General features: G+C 41.5%; 1 protein-coding gene across 4 annotated transcripts in view; it reads right to left on the minus strand.

Moving 5' to 3' along the window:
* LOC117270712 (transcription factor COE1) overlaps nt 1–12,854 on the minus strand; it is a 111,351-nt gene that overhangs the window by 16,336 nt on the left and 82,161 nt on the right. For all 4 annotated transcript variants that reach the window (XM_033648484.2, XM_033648474.2, XM_078172530.1 and 1 more), the window contains exon 11: nt 3,119–3,207. In XM_033648484.2, coding sequence (XP_033504375.1) covers nt 3,119–3,207 — 89 coding nt within the window. The remainder of the gene's footprint in view (nt 1–3,118; nt 3,208–12,854) is intronic.

The following is a 12,854-nucleotide window of genomic DNA, read 5'->3' on the forward strand; positions in this document are numbered from 1 at the left end:
TTCATGGGAACTAACAGCTCAATATGCAGGTCTGACCAATTAGATTGCTTGGATCAAATTATCCGTTGTATAAATAAATCTAACAAGAAAAGTAGTAAAGCTTTATTTCCCCTTTACAATTCCGAGGAAATCCAGGCAGGAAAAACAGGAAGCATTACAGATTCTGTGTTAACAAGGTGTGCGTCATGCTCTGTAAATCTCTCACAAATCGAGTTAGGTGTGTGTGCGTAAAAAGTGAGTCAATGCCTCTTCTGCTCTGACTCAGCCTTTACTACTTATGGTATCACATACTTTGGGCTGCTAACATCATTTCCTGAACAGATTTCTCTGCAGCACTCATTGTTAGTCGCTCTAAATATAACAGACCGGGTCATACTGAAGGTAAAAGCTTTTAAAAGAGCTACATTCTCCTCCGAGAGGTTGACTTCATTGCTCCACTCTATTCTCGACTCCCACTGCCTTTTGCAGAATTCATGATTTAGTTTTGTTAAGACTTAAACAACACTGTTGCAACACGTCTGACGACCTTCGACAACAACTTCCTTTCATGACACAAACAAATCACCAGTATCAGAAAAGGAAGATACGAGTTACTTCATGGAAAGAACAGTCACTCTGTATGAATGTGCACAGTGTTTCATTTGGCTCAAGTTTTTAAATCAAGTTCTAGTTTCTGAAATATGAGAATTTGCTGCCTTTCCATGTCTTAACATTTGAGCAAATTGAATTGGTTGGTAGGAGAAAAGCAAGACATTTGATCATCACCTCAGGCTCAGGGAAATAGTGATGTGCACTTTTTAACGATTCTCTGATGTCTTATAGACTAAAGTTAATCAATTAATCATGAATATAATTCTCAGACTACTTGATTATGAATATAATCGTTAGTTGCAGCCTTAGGGCACCATTCTGGCACTGGAGGTTGGCAATGATTGTAAACCTCGTGCTGCGTTATCGACTGATGTGGACATAATTCTTATGATACTGGACTGAATTTGACTGCACTACACCAGTCAACTATTTCTTACCTGATCTGTTAACACAATCAATTAAACTATCTGTAACAGTTCCTAAACATACTGTAATGGACTGGGTGACGTGATGTTAACTGTATGGCTTCTGTCACTGTTAAGAATGTGTTATGTTCAGCTACAGTAAAAAGGTCTGTAATGGCAGTTACTCTGTCAGTGATCATGTTACTCCCAGCCAAGTTGTATACTTTTAGACGCTGTGAAGCCTGTCGGTCAATACTAGCACCTATGACGGTGATTTGTGTGAGATACCCACCTGTGATTGGCAGAGGTTTTAGTAGGGAGGGTTGTTGTTATTCCTGCTAGTTTGTGTGTGTATAGCCGAGGATTGGGTGTTGTTGAAGTAGCCGCTAATGCAGAGAACACCTTGTAAAGCAGACAGGTTTGTTGTTTTTTGCATTAGCTATGGCCCACAATAGCCAATGTTAAAGTTAAGGAATAAAAAGCCAGCAAAACAAGTTCATGCCTCGTTATAATACTCTGGCCCCTAACTGTAAATGCTCTAACATTAAATAATACTTAAGGGAGTTATAATGTTTAAAGCATTAATAAAGCAGCAAACAACTATTTGCTATGTAAAGATATGGTGGAGTAATGGCGTCCTGAGCAGAATGAAGTCATACTCCCTGTGTGTGTGTCGCAGTCTGAGTTTCTGTGTTTTTTGTTGTGGTAGCTGGTCCGGCCGTTCGTGCATTTTAGTGCATGTGAGTCTGTGTGTGTATACCTCTGGCTAGCTAATCCCTGCCGCTCTGCACCGCGCTCATATGGCAGTTACTGCTAATACTGGAACGTATTTGCCCCCAGGTTAACACTGTTATCTCTGTCAGCACTGTTGCCATTGTTAGCATTGTTCATTGTTGCTAGCCACTGGCTTAGCCACCTCCACGTTAAGAGCTGTGTGCACACAGTCCTGGCTTGGACTCACAGATATGCTCCTTTAATTCTCCCCAAACAATCTACTATTAAACCAAATATAGCTTTTAGATTTTAGCTGCCATCAGTCACGTGACCCTCATTGTATTTATCCTGTTTCCTAAGGAGGCTATAACATCAGCATTCAGACAACAATGAGGCTGAACAACACTATAATAACAGTACAGGAAACTGTAAACAAGTGAAAGTAATAAATACTCCTGACCATGAATCCACAGACTTCACAAACATTTGAGGTTTGTCTGATGTATAGAACACGTTCCCACAGTGACAACGCACATCACATTGTTAACACATGAGCTATGGCCAGGGTGTTGGCACGGCGATGATGACGTTGTGTCATAGTTAAATCATCACATCATGACCGGCGCCCATTCTTTAATGATGTCACGGCAAAGACAGTCAATCCTGGATCAGCTCTGGTGGAGACGGGGAGCCAATCAACAGCAGCTGTTTGAAAGGTCATGACCCTGCCCACCCAGGAAGACAAGTTCTAACTTGAATCAGGTCGGCTCAGTAAGCTCACACGCACACATACACAAACAAACACACATATACACTCACAGACTCACACATATGCCCTTTGAAAAGTCACCCTGCATGTACAGATCAAGATGACAGGGGTTCGGTATCAAAGTGGCGCTCATCGTTTGGTGCTAATTGTTTACATCTGCTGATCCTTTATACACTCCACTTGATCTCCAGCTGATAAACAAATAATCAGATATGACTCTCTGATCTGGAGAAGATTCAAACGCTCACCCCGTAAACGGGTTTAAGCAGCTCACACACACAGAGTTCATGAAGAGGTAGAAACACAACCCACAGGAGATTTGAAAACACATACTCTGCTCAGAAATATAAAAATAACACACACACACAAAACAAACAAAACGTAAACACAAAATTATTTTGTTCTTATTGTTTTGAATTAATGTGCGTGCATCTCTGTGTGCTTGCTCTTTGATAGCAGAGCAACTCAGTGCAGCTCTGTGTAACTGAGAAGTTGCATGTTTGATCTCTGTCAGAGCTACAGTTTCTCTGTTGAAGTGCCCAGAAGCAAGAGAGGAAACCATTCTGCGCACTCTGGGTTTATCGTCCAGTGAAAACATCAGCTAAGTGCACAAAAGGTGAATGTAAATTTCTTCCCATACCTTTGGCAGCCTCTCTGGGTCCCCAGGGTGCCGAGGGATGACCTTCTGAAGCCTCTGGAAACCGTAGTCGATGGTTGGCTCATTCAGTGCTGCAGACAATACAGAGAAACAGAAAGAGGAATGAGTAAAAATGAGAAAAATGCTTGTTTTATAGTTCAGCTACAGAAGGTTATCTGCATTATCTTGACAGAATTTACGAAAAGATGTCATGAAATCCCCCCACGGACAATGGTATGGAGTAAGCACTGCTAGCTATGCCAGTTCACCTGATGAACCGCTGATTGCTTGGAGCTGTTCTAGCATCACTCTGACTAATGCATGTTTATAGGTTCTGTGTGTGCATGTGTGCATTTTGGGCCAATGTGTGTGAAAACTGAATTCCACCAATAAGGGATTAATAAAATACTCCTACTTCTTCACCTCTTTGAAAAGTGTGAAAATGTAGTGGTGACCTCATGCTGCATGAGGGCTCCACCAACCCCTGAGATAAATATTTGGCTCTTTACCTGTTAAACGAAAACAGCTGCTTGCTGTATCTGTAAAGGATGCTCCTGAGTGAGGTGAGAGTGATGCCAAATGAGGTGAAGGGTGCTATAAAGCTGAGTCGAGATCTAATTCTTTGTGGATTTCTCACTACAAGTGACCTTTCGCGTGTCATGTGATCCATTTTTAATGTAAAAATATATTTATTATAGCTACTTGAAGACATTTTTTACAATCCCAGTTGCTTTCTGTCACAAAAAGGATGTTGTGGCCTATTTGGTTTCAGTGAAGGAGAACACGTGTTAAGATTTTCCATCAGCCTTTTCTGCATTTCCACCATCTGCTGCTTCTAGAAAGCTTTGTTTTTGCACCCTTAACCTCTTTTATGGTGAAAAGCCATCCTGCTGATTTCCAGCAAATCCCAGTGGTGTCATATATTGTAAAATATAGAGAAAGTAGAGACTGACAAATGAGCGCTGATGGGAAAAAAAGACAGTTGACTCTCTTCTACTTTAATCTCATTATGCAGACTTCCCTGTAGGATTTCACATTGACCTAATATACTTAATATGCACAATATCACTGTTATGGCTTCCTCCACATCACACTCCTTTCTGCCTTATCGATTTCAGCTGGTTTATGCCACAGTCAAATGTCTCGCTTTGAAGCTTCAGTATCCTTGTTTCCAAAAGAATATGGCAGCACATTATGGGTGTTAAAATGTTACACAGTGGAACTTTAATGCTGTTGGTGTTCAACCTGAGCCTGCACACATGATAAACAGACACAGAATCACAACATCTGTGCCAATCAGCAGGGGGGATACGAGCGGTGAGGAGAGAGGATGACATCCCATTTTGTGACATTTTGTTCCCAAGCACCACGCTGGTATCTAGTAGGTTTTTTGTAAGACTGGGTTGGAAAATAATGAACCTGCTCAGCATGATCTCTAAAAGCCGACAGAAGCACTGGAGGTTAGAGAGACGGGCTTGTGACTAAAAGGTCGTCAGTTCAAAATCTGGCTGGGAAACTTTAACTGGGGAAACCACATCTTCCAACAACTACTGTGAATTTTTCCACTGGACATTCTCCAGTGAACTGCCTTATTGGACAGCAGGGGAGGACTGGTTGTTCTGGGAGGCTCCTGGTTTGAAATATGTTTTACCGTTTACATACAGTCTCTTTCAAAATAAATGCACTATGTCAGTACAACAATATGAATTGACTTTTTTTCCCTCCAACAACTAAAACAAGTGGTTGGGTTTAGGCAACAAAAACATGCAGTTGGGTTTAGGAAAAAAGAACAGGTTTTGGCTTTATTATTTTACAGGACACAAACACTGCTCTCCTGGGTGAAGGCCAGTGTATGTTGGTCCCATCCAACACCCCTCCCGCCTGCCCTACTCAGATGTTCGCTGTCTTAACTTTCATTTTTGTCCTGCCACGTTTCCCTAACATAGCCAAACGCCATTAAACTATAAAAGCAACCAGCTGCGTATCATGCCGACGTTGAAGGACAGCTTTTTCGTCAGTGTCTGATGGCGCAAGTCACTGCCGGATTTCAATGATTTCGGAGTGAGACTGAGTTGGCTTTTTGTGGCACTATCCTCGCCAATGGGTCGCTATAAAACACCCAAGTTTGGAGCCTAAAAAGCTGAAACAGCAATGACTTGCTAGAACACAACCGGTTTGTTGATCTTGAACAGTGGTCTACAGTAGTCTACAGTTGGCAGCTGTCTAGCCCAGGTGACACACCATTCATCACAAATGGTGTGATGAGAAGTCAGCTCATCATTATTCGTGTTGTGCAGAAACGTGTACGCCAACGTTTTCTTCTGGTGACTGGGCTGGTCTTGTCAGTAAAACCTGAGACTTGACCTGCAGTTGTACGTGTCTTGAAAAAAATAATACAGAGTGCTGAAAAGTTGAGTATTTGGTCTAAACTTGCCACTCAGACTCAACTTGGAAAATTCTGATTCAGGTACATGCAAATGTTCAGAAGTGGATAGACCTGGTGGAGTATCTAATGCTGTAATCTGTATGATAATACAACTGCAGGTATAATTTAAAGGTTCTTAAAGAATGCTTAGTGTTCACTTTAGTGATACAATTACGTTCTTCTGCAGTCTTTATCCAATCAGTATGTCAATCAAGTCGAGCTCTGAAAGCTCTGTCAGTCGCAGTGATGGTTCAAAGTATTGGGTGTGTGTCTATTAATCTGCACTGAACATGTGTCTTCACCCAGTTGTGCTGAAACTCCTATGCCAAAGTTCCTGCGTGCGTGTGTATGACAGATGGAGGGAGGAGAAATGAGAGAAAAAAGAGGTAAAGAGGCTGCGTTAGATGAGGAGATGTAGGTGTGGGGTGCAGAGGGTGTGTGTGTGCATGTGTATGTGTGTGTGTGTGTGTGTGTGTGTGTGATGTCCAAATGTGCAGCTGGAGTGATATTTGGTACTTTCCACATCCAGCAACGATAAATTACTTGCAGCTGAATGTCTTATGTGTTGTTTTCTAGTTTCTTTTCACATGTGTGTGTCCGTGTGTGTGTGTGTGTGTTTTATATGTATGTCTGTTTTATTATCACATCACACCCAAGTTTCTGGTTTCTGTTATGTCCTAAACCACTCAATTTGTTAGCAACATAACTTCATAAATTGTGAGCTGTAAAAATACCAGATGTTTAACTGTCATGAACAATACTTCTCCCACTCAGAGGAAATGTAACTTTTTTAAAATTCTGTACAAGGTATGACTTTATGCTTTAAGAAAAGAGACTAGAAGATTCAGATGAGAGAAGAGTTGGAAGGATATTAAGAGGAGAAGAGAGCATTTGTTAAATCATCCAAAAAAAGAAAGGGGAAAAAAAAAAACTAAACTCAGTTATGGTTGAGAAAAACAAAACTACAGAAACAGCTGCCTAACAGTCGGTGGGATATCAACTGTCAGAATTAACTGCCAGTGTCAGATCCACTCTCTGTACATCTCTAGAGACGTTTAACCGATGCCAACTCTAATATAACACACACACACACACACACACTGACACAAAGACACATAATGTACACAACAGGATGACCCTGAGTACTTTCGATGCCTTGGGCCTGAAGTGTTTCCAACTGACTCTTTATTAATAGAACAATATACTCCTTAAATGATCGGATGGCGTGTGAATGTTTGTGCGTGTGTTTATGGGTTTGTGTAGGTCTTTGTGCATATGTGTGTGTAGGCTGGTGTCAGAGTGCATATGTGTGTGTACTTTGAAGGCAAAAGGTCAGGTTTCTGCAACGATTTCTTTGGCGGTTTCTTTCAGCACAGAAACAGAAATAGTATCAGTGCAGCAAAAGCCATCCAATTGATTACACATCAGCTGTAGAAGGCAATGATAATAACAGCCATAGTGTATCCACCACAGAAACACCGGTCACTCTGACACCCGAAAACATTTATCTCTAAACTAACAGATGGATTTCCCAGCGATGCAGTTTTGATTTGTGTGACTACTGCTGAGAAACTCCCAACGAAGGTATTAACTATCCCAACATCCAATGTGAACGACAAAACTGGTTTCTGTTTCCCAATAACAATCAATCTCGGTTAAAGGGCCAGTGTGTAAAATGGGTTGAAAACCGTTGAAAACAGTGACATCAGTGGCCAAATTCTAGATTGCAGGGCTCACTCGCTCACCCCTCCCGTCGGGTCCCAAGACGGTGGCCTTGTAGGGACAAAAAGCCTTGTGCATGAGTTTTTCAGGAGTAGGTCTATCTAGTGATGAGGTGAATATTTATTTAGAAATCTAAGCCATGTTACGATATTGTAATGAATCCCTCACAAGCAGGAGACCAGAGGAGCGTTCGGGAAAAAGGCCTGTTTATTTGAGCACTCCAGAAACTCCGGTAACACTCCAGGGGGTAAAAGACTCCGTCCCAAACTCTGACTCTTCTAGCGTAACAGACACACTTCATAACTTTACACACATACTCGTTTACCATAATGAGTGGGGACCCCCCTCCCCTCTCTGCTCCGCCAATCTCCAGCCCGCACACTGACTGACAGTGTAGCCAGTAAACAGAGCTCAGCTGTTTATTTAGCCTAGCAATATCTCTGGACTATAGTAGCTGCAATGGACGACTTTGAACGCGATTTTGAAGAGTTTCTTGTAGCGGACACAGACCCAGAGCCATACCTGTTTGAGCCGGAGCATACAGATGAGGAACTCCATGTGTTTGATGCTGAGTGGGCGAGAAGAGAGGCTGAATGCACAGAATGGGATTCGGTGCTACCATCGTTGGGGAGATATATCATCAGGAGGAAAAGCGCCGCAGAGAGTGCATCACAAGGAGTGAAGTTGCGTCTTCTTTTCCTCGCAGATGACGGTTCGGGTTCATTCTCTCCTGTTGCGTGGTAAGTGTGGTCCATTCGCAAACTTTATAACTAGAAAAACTTTTCACTACTCTCTATCGACAAACTACTAACACTCTCTGCTGTTTTCTCCTCCTTCCTTCCTTCTGCTGTCTTCGTTGGTTCATTTATACATGCGAAATGCGTTCTCTGGCTGGCTGGATTGTCTGCTCGGTCTGCCGTACATACATGGCGGCACAAGATGGCGACCTCTCTAAAGCAAGGCCCTTGCTATATATATATATATATATATATATATATATATATATGTAAAAGCATAATTATAAGGCTACGAAAACCAAACGAATTTTATTTTATAGCGATTATACACTTATATAAACATATTAATGGGTATTCAGATTCAGATTCAGATTTGACAATAAGCCATGCCAAATATTACACACTGGCCCTTTAAGAGTGTTTTCTAGCAGCATATGTTTCCCAATGCAGAGAAGAAAAGAAAGAGTGAAATAAAGAGTGACTGCATGCTTAAAAGGCAAGTCTTAAAACAGTATGTACGATGAGATAGTTGGCTATGAAGTGATCCCTAAAGCTCAGTTCAGACCAAAGATTCGCGTCAAGACGAAATCGTTTTAGAACGTTGCAGAGAAAAGTTGCATTGGTGTGAACTGGCCATCTGAGCTGGACTCAAGCCAAGTGATGGTGTCACCTGCACCTTCCATGGTTTTAGAACGTAAGGTACGTCGCCTGTTTCCAAGGCCAATTGGCTGGTCAGGTCAAAATGACTGTAGGCAGTGTGTTTGCTTGCTGTGGCTTTGTCCCTGCCAAGCCTTCTGTTTCTGTCCTCACATGTACTGGTGTCAGACGGTGGGTCACTGGTGCTGCTCGCTATATGTGCTTATGCCCCCTCACACAAACACATTTTCATTGCCAACTAATTGGCACTGCTTACTTACATTATTGTGGCGCATTTACTTTCAATACAGTCCATCTGATGCTTGTTTTGTTTCTGTTTTTTCAGCGTTTCGCCACTTCTACAAATACATCTGTAGCCAGTACCTCACTATCACTATCCTCATTCATATTTTAGGAAGCTACGAATTATATTCAGCCACAAAATAAGCCTGAAAAGCTGGAAATCAGAACAGAAGCACAGAGAGTTATTGCATACAGATGATACACCATCTAATCTAGTTGCATTGGTGTGAAACGATTGCAAGTAGGTTCATGTTTCAACTTGTCACGTCACCAATCTTTGGTCTGAAATGGACATTACTGACACAATTCTAATGAAAGTGATAGGGGACAAATGCATTATTAAGTTCATCTGAAGCTCATGGGAGGCATCAACACTCTAGACAAATCAAGGTAGTATCTTGCAAAGTTTTAGTCCAACAGTATATCAGCACAAAATCCCCCCATTTTTGCTTCCTTGCTGAGTTGCTGGGAGAGATGACAAGAAGAGGAAATTTTGTAGTAAAAAGTCTATAACTTTTTAAGATCAAACTTGAGCTTCAGCTGAGCCTTAGAGTGCATTTTTGCAGAGAACGAGGACAGCAGATTTTGGGGGAACTGCATTAGAAAGGGATGTCCTTATGGCCAGTTGGAAAGAGAGAATGACAACAGGGCCCAGTGACTCTTTTAACAAACATGGGCATGTGAGTATTGTTTTAAGACAGACTGAAAAAAATGCAAATCTGTCCTCTAATGTCAGCAGTCCCTGGTGCTGAGGAATGACCATCCTCCCAAAAAATCGACTGTATTTGTTGGCTGTGCCAGCAGCTTACTAAGACCCATATTTATGTTTACTGTTGTTGAGGCAACCTCTAGTGGCTAGTGTTGTCAAAAATATTGATTTATTGTTTATTGTTTTATTGATAAACATCAATTCTGAATATTTGAAACAGCTTCAATATGCATTTTTTGCAGCATCAATACCCAGTACCTGCTGCACTTTCTCTCTCTCTTTCATTGTTAATGTTTAATAGTTATTCTGCTGTTCTCTGCTACTAACCGAGAAAAGATAAGTCGTCAGTGTCATGTTATGACCTTGTTTTATTTATCTCTTAATAAAAGTTTAAAATTGTATGCCCTCAATGTCAGTTTTTCCCTGCGGCATTGAAAATGGCACTGAATCGGCTTATTCATATTCTTTAAGCTATTGTATAGAAGTGTAACCATAATTACTGCCCACATTATATTCTGTGGTTATTTTATTACTTAAGTTACTGTATAATTTATTAATGGGTACATTATTTATACTTAAGTAGTTATAAATTCAGCATTATTGAGTTACTGGTAAATTCTTATTTTAGTCTCATTTAAAGTACTTTGTATATTGTTTCATTTGTATTTTCATGTTTAGTATTTAAGTGTCATTGTATTCCCTTGGTTCTGAGCTAATTGGTTCCTACCTGCCCTTGTTTTATGGGGACGGGTGTGTGTGAGTGCCTCATGCATAACAGTTGCTGTACCCCTGAGTTGGAATGTGTTAGTACTGTCTTGCCATGTTGGTCATAATTTAACCAAGAGGAAGAAACAAATGTTGTGGCCTGCTTATTACCCACAGCGTGGAAGAACTGGGGAACACCTACAATAGAGAAAAGAAGGTTACAGAAATTCCAGTTCTTCTTCTAGTGGCCATAGTAATTACGATGGTAATAAAGAAGGAAGTCAGGTGATGTAGTGTAAAGAATGAATGACAAAGTCTGCAGAAGAAGTTGGGCTGGATGGATTGGTCAAACAAACACAGGACTTTCACCTGTTTGTCCAAAACAAATTTTTTTCCAAAACCTACCCAGCAGTTTTGTGGCCTAAACCTACCCAAACTGTGACCATTTTATGACGTTAATTAGTCGTTGATGGATGTAACTCTAGTCTTATGAGCATGTGCGTCTGTTGCCTGTACTCTCCAACAATTATATGGGTGTTGGGAGTTTTGGCAAATGACCTGTTCTATTGTTAAGGTATGAGGATGTGTTGAAGGGGACGATTAATGCACTTAAAACATGTTACTTCCAACATTGCTTTTCAGAGACAACACTCAGTATTCACATGGTTACAAGAGGTCGTTGTCTGAAAGACAGAAACTGATGCTGTATTTTCTGGCTCTGATCAGCTGCTCTGTAAAATCTGATCCAGAGTTTTCCTGGCCAAGAGCAGCGGCAACAACAGTGAGCAACAGAGTAACAAGATAAAACATACACAAAATGTGTTGGAACATCAGGATATGCAACGCCTTTTCATTATTTCTTGTTTTCCAGCAAATTCTGCTTTTCTTAAACCCTTAAAATGTCCACAGATGTCTTGTCATGACACCCTACACTACAAAAAAAGACACTGAGGCTTGAACTTGTTCTACCTCGACTCATTCTGCCACCCTGCTGCCTGTGAAAGCTTCTCTACATGAGTCCCTCCTGCTCCCCTTTACCTCCCCCACCTCTCTTCTGCACCATCTCCTTCCCCCTCTTTCTTAACTACACCTTCTGCCACTTTCATCCATCCATCCACCCATCCATTCCTCCATCACTCCCCCTCCAGCCTCGCTCTTCCTTTCAGAGTCCAGAGCCGCCCGCAGATCAATACTCATAGAAGTTTCATGAGGACAGACCCTCCACTCCTGTTTCACAATAAAATGTGAACAGAAGGAGGGAGACAGAAGAAAAGAAGAGGGGGAGGTGGCTCTGAGAAAAAAACATGGTGGAAAAGGGGAAAGATACTGAAGCTGCTAGTCTAGGATTTCTTATGTGCTTTTATTGTACAATGATGGCACTTTTCTAGTTATCTGTTGGCAGTGTTTAAACAAAAGAGAGCAAGGGTGGGTGAGGGAGAAGAACAAGGGTGAAACTGAGTGGATGAAAGGACAGACAGGGCTGATGTAAAAGGAGAAGAAGAAGAAGAGGAGGAGGAGGAGGAGAGGAGGTGTGGTGAGATCGATTCTCTGGCCAGCCAGCAGTTCAATACCACTGAATTATTGCTTCATTCTTCCCCTTATGAGATGAGATCTCTTTCTCTCCAGCTCTTCTCCTCCCTGTGACTTTCTGTGTGTATGTACATGTGTGTATCTGCATGTGTGTCTCAGTATATGTGTGATCCACTTATGAGCCGATCGATACTTTACAATCTGGTTTTAAAAGTCCACCTTTCTGTCTCTCTTTTTTTATATGTGCCTCTCCTTCTTTTTACTGTCTCTCCCTCTATATTTCAATCTGTTTTATTTCCCTCTGTCTGTGTCTGCATGAATGAAAGTTGAATTGCTCATAAAACAGAGAAAAAATTGTGAAGCTTTTTCAGCTTTTTACTAAAAGTTTCTTCTCCACAGCTGAGATATGGATTTTCTTACGCAGCTGCATTGACGATAAATCAGCTCTAATATATGTGAGTGTGTGTGTGTATGCGCGTTGTGTGTGCATGTGCTTATGTGTAACGTCTCTGTGTGTGTGAGAGCATTTATTGATTGTCACTTTGTACCATTGTATTTTTATAGGAGTGTGTGATGTCGAGAATTTTAATTTTTCCCACCAGGCCGATGAAGCAGCCATACGGCACTATGTGTGTGTGTGTGTGTGTGTGTGTGTGTGTGTGTGTGTGTGTGTGTGTGTGTGTGTGTGTGTATGTGGTAGACCATCTGTTTACCAGACTACTCACCATCTTTCCCTCATATCTCTCTGATTTACAATTACTTTCAACTCCTGCCCCTGTTTGAAAGTGTGTGTGGTAAGTTGTGTAAGACATGACCCTATGCGAGGGTTGGCGTTGTGTGCATTTACAATGTGTGTGTTGTTGCGTGAGTGTGTTTAATTGCTCGGTCCTTACACCCAGAGGCAACCACAGCTAAGGAGTACTGAAAAACCTCAACAGCCAATCAGCTCCCACCGCCGTGACCTTTCACCAG

This window comes from Epinephelus lanceolatus, chromosome 11 (genome assembly GCF_041903045.1).
Source record: "Epinephelus lanceolatus isolate andai-2023 chromosome 11, ASM4190304v1, whole genome shotgun sequence".
Taxonomy (NCBI): domain Eukaryota; kingdom Metazoa; phylum Chordata; class Actinopteri; order Perciformes; family Serranidae; genus Epinephelus; species Epinephelus lanceolatus.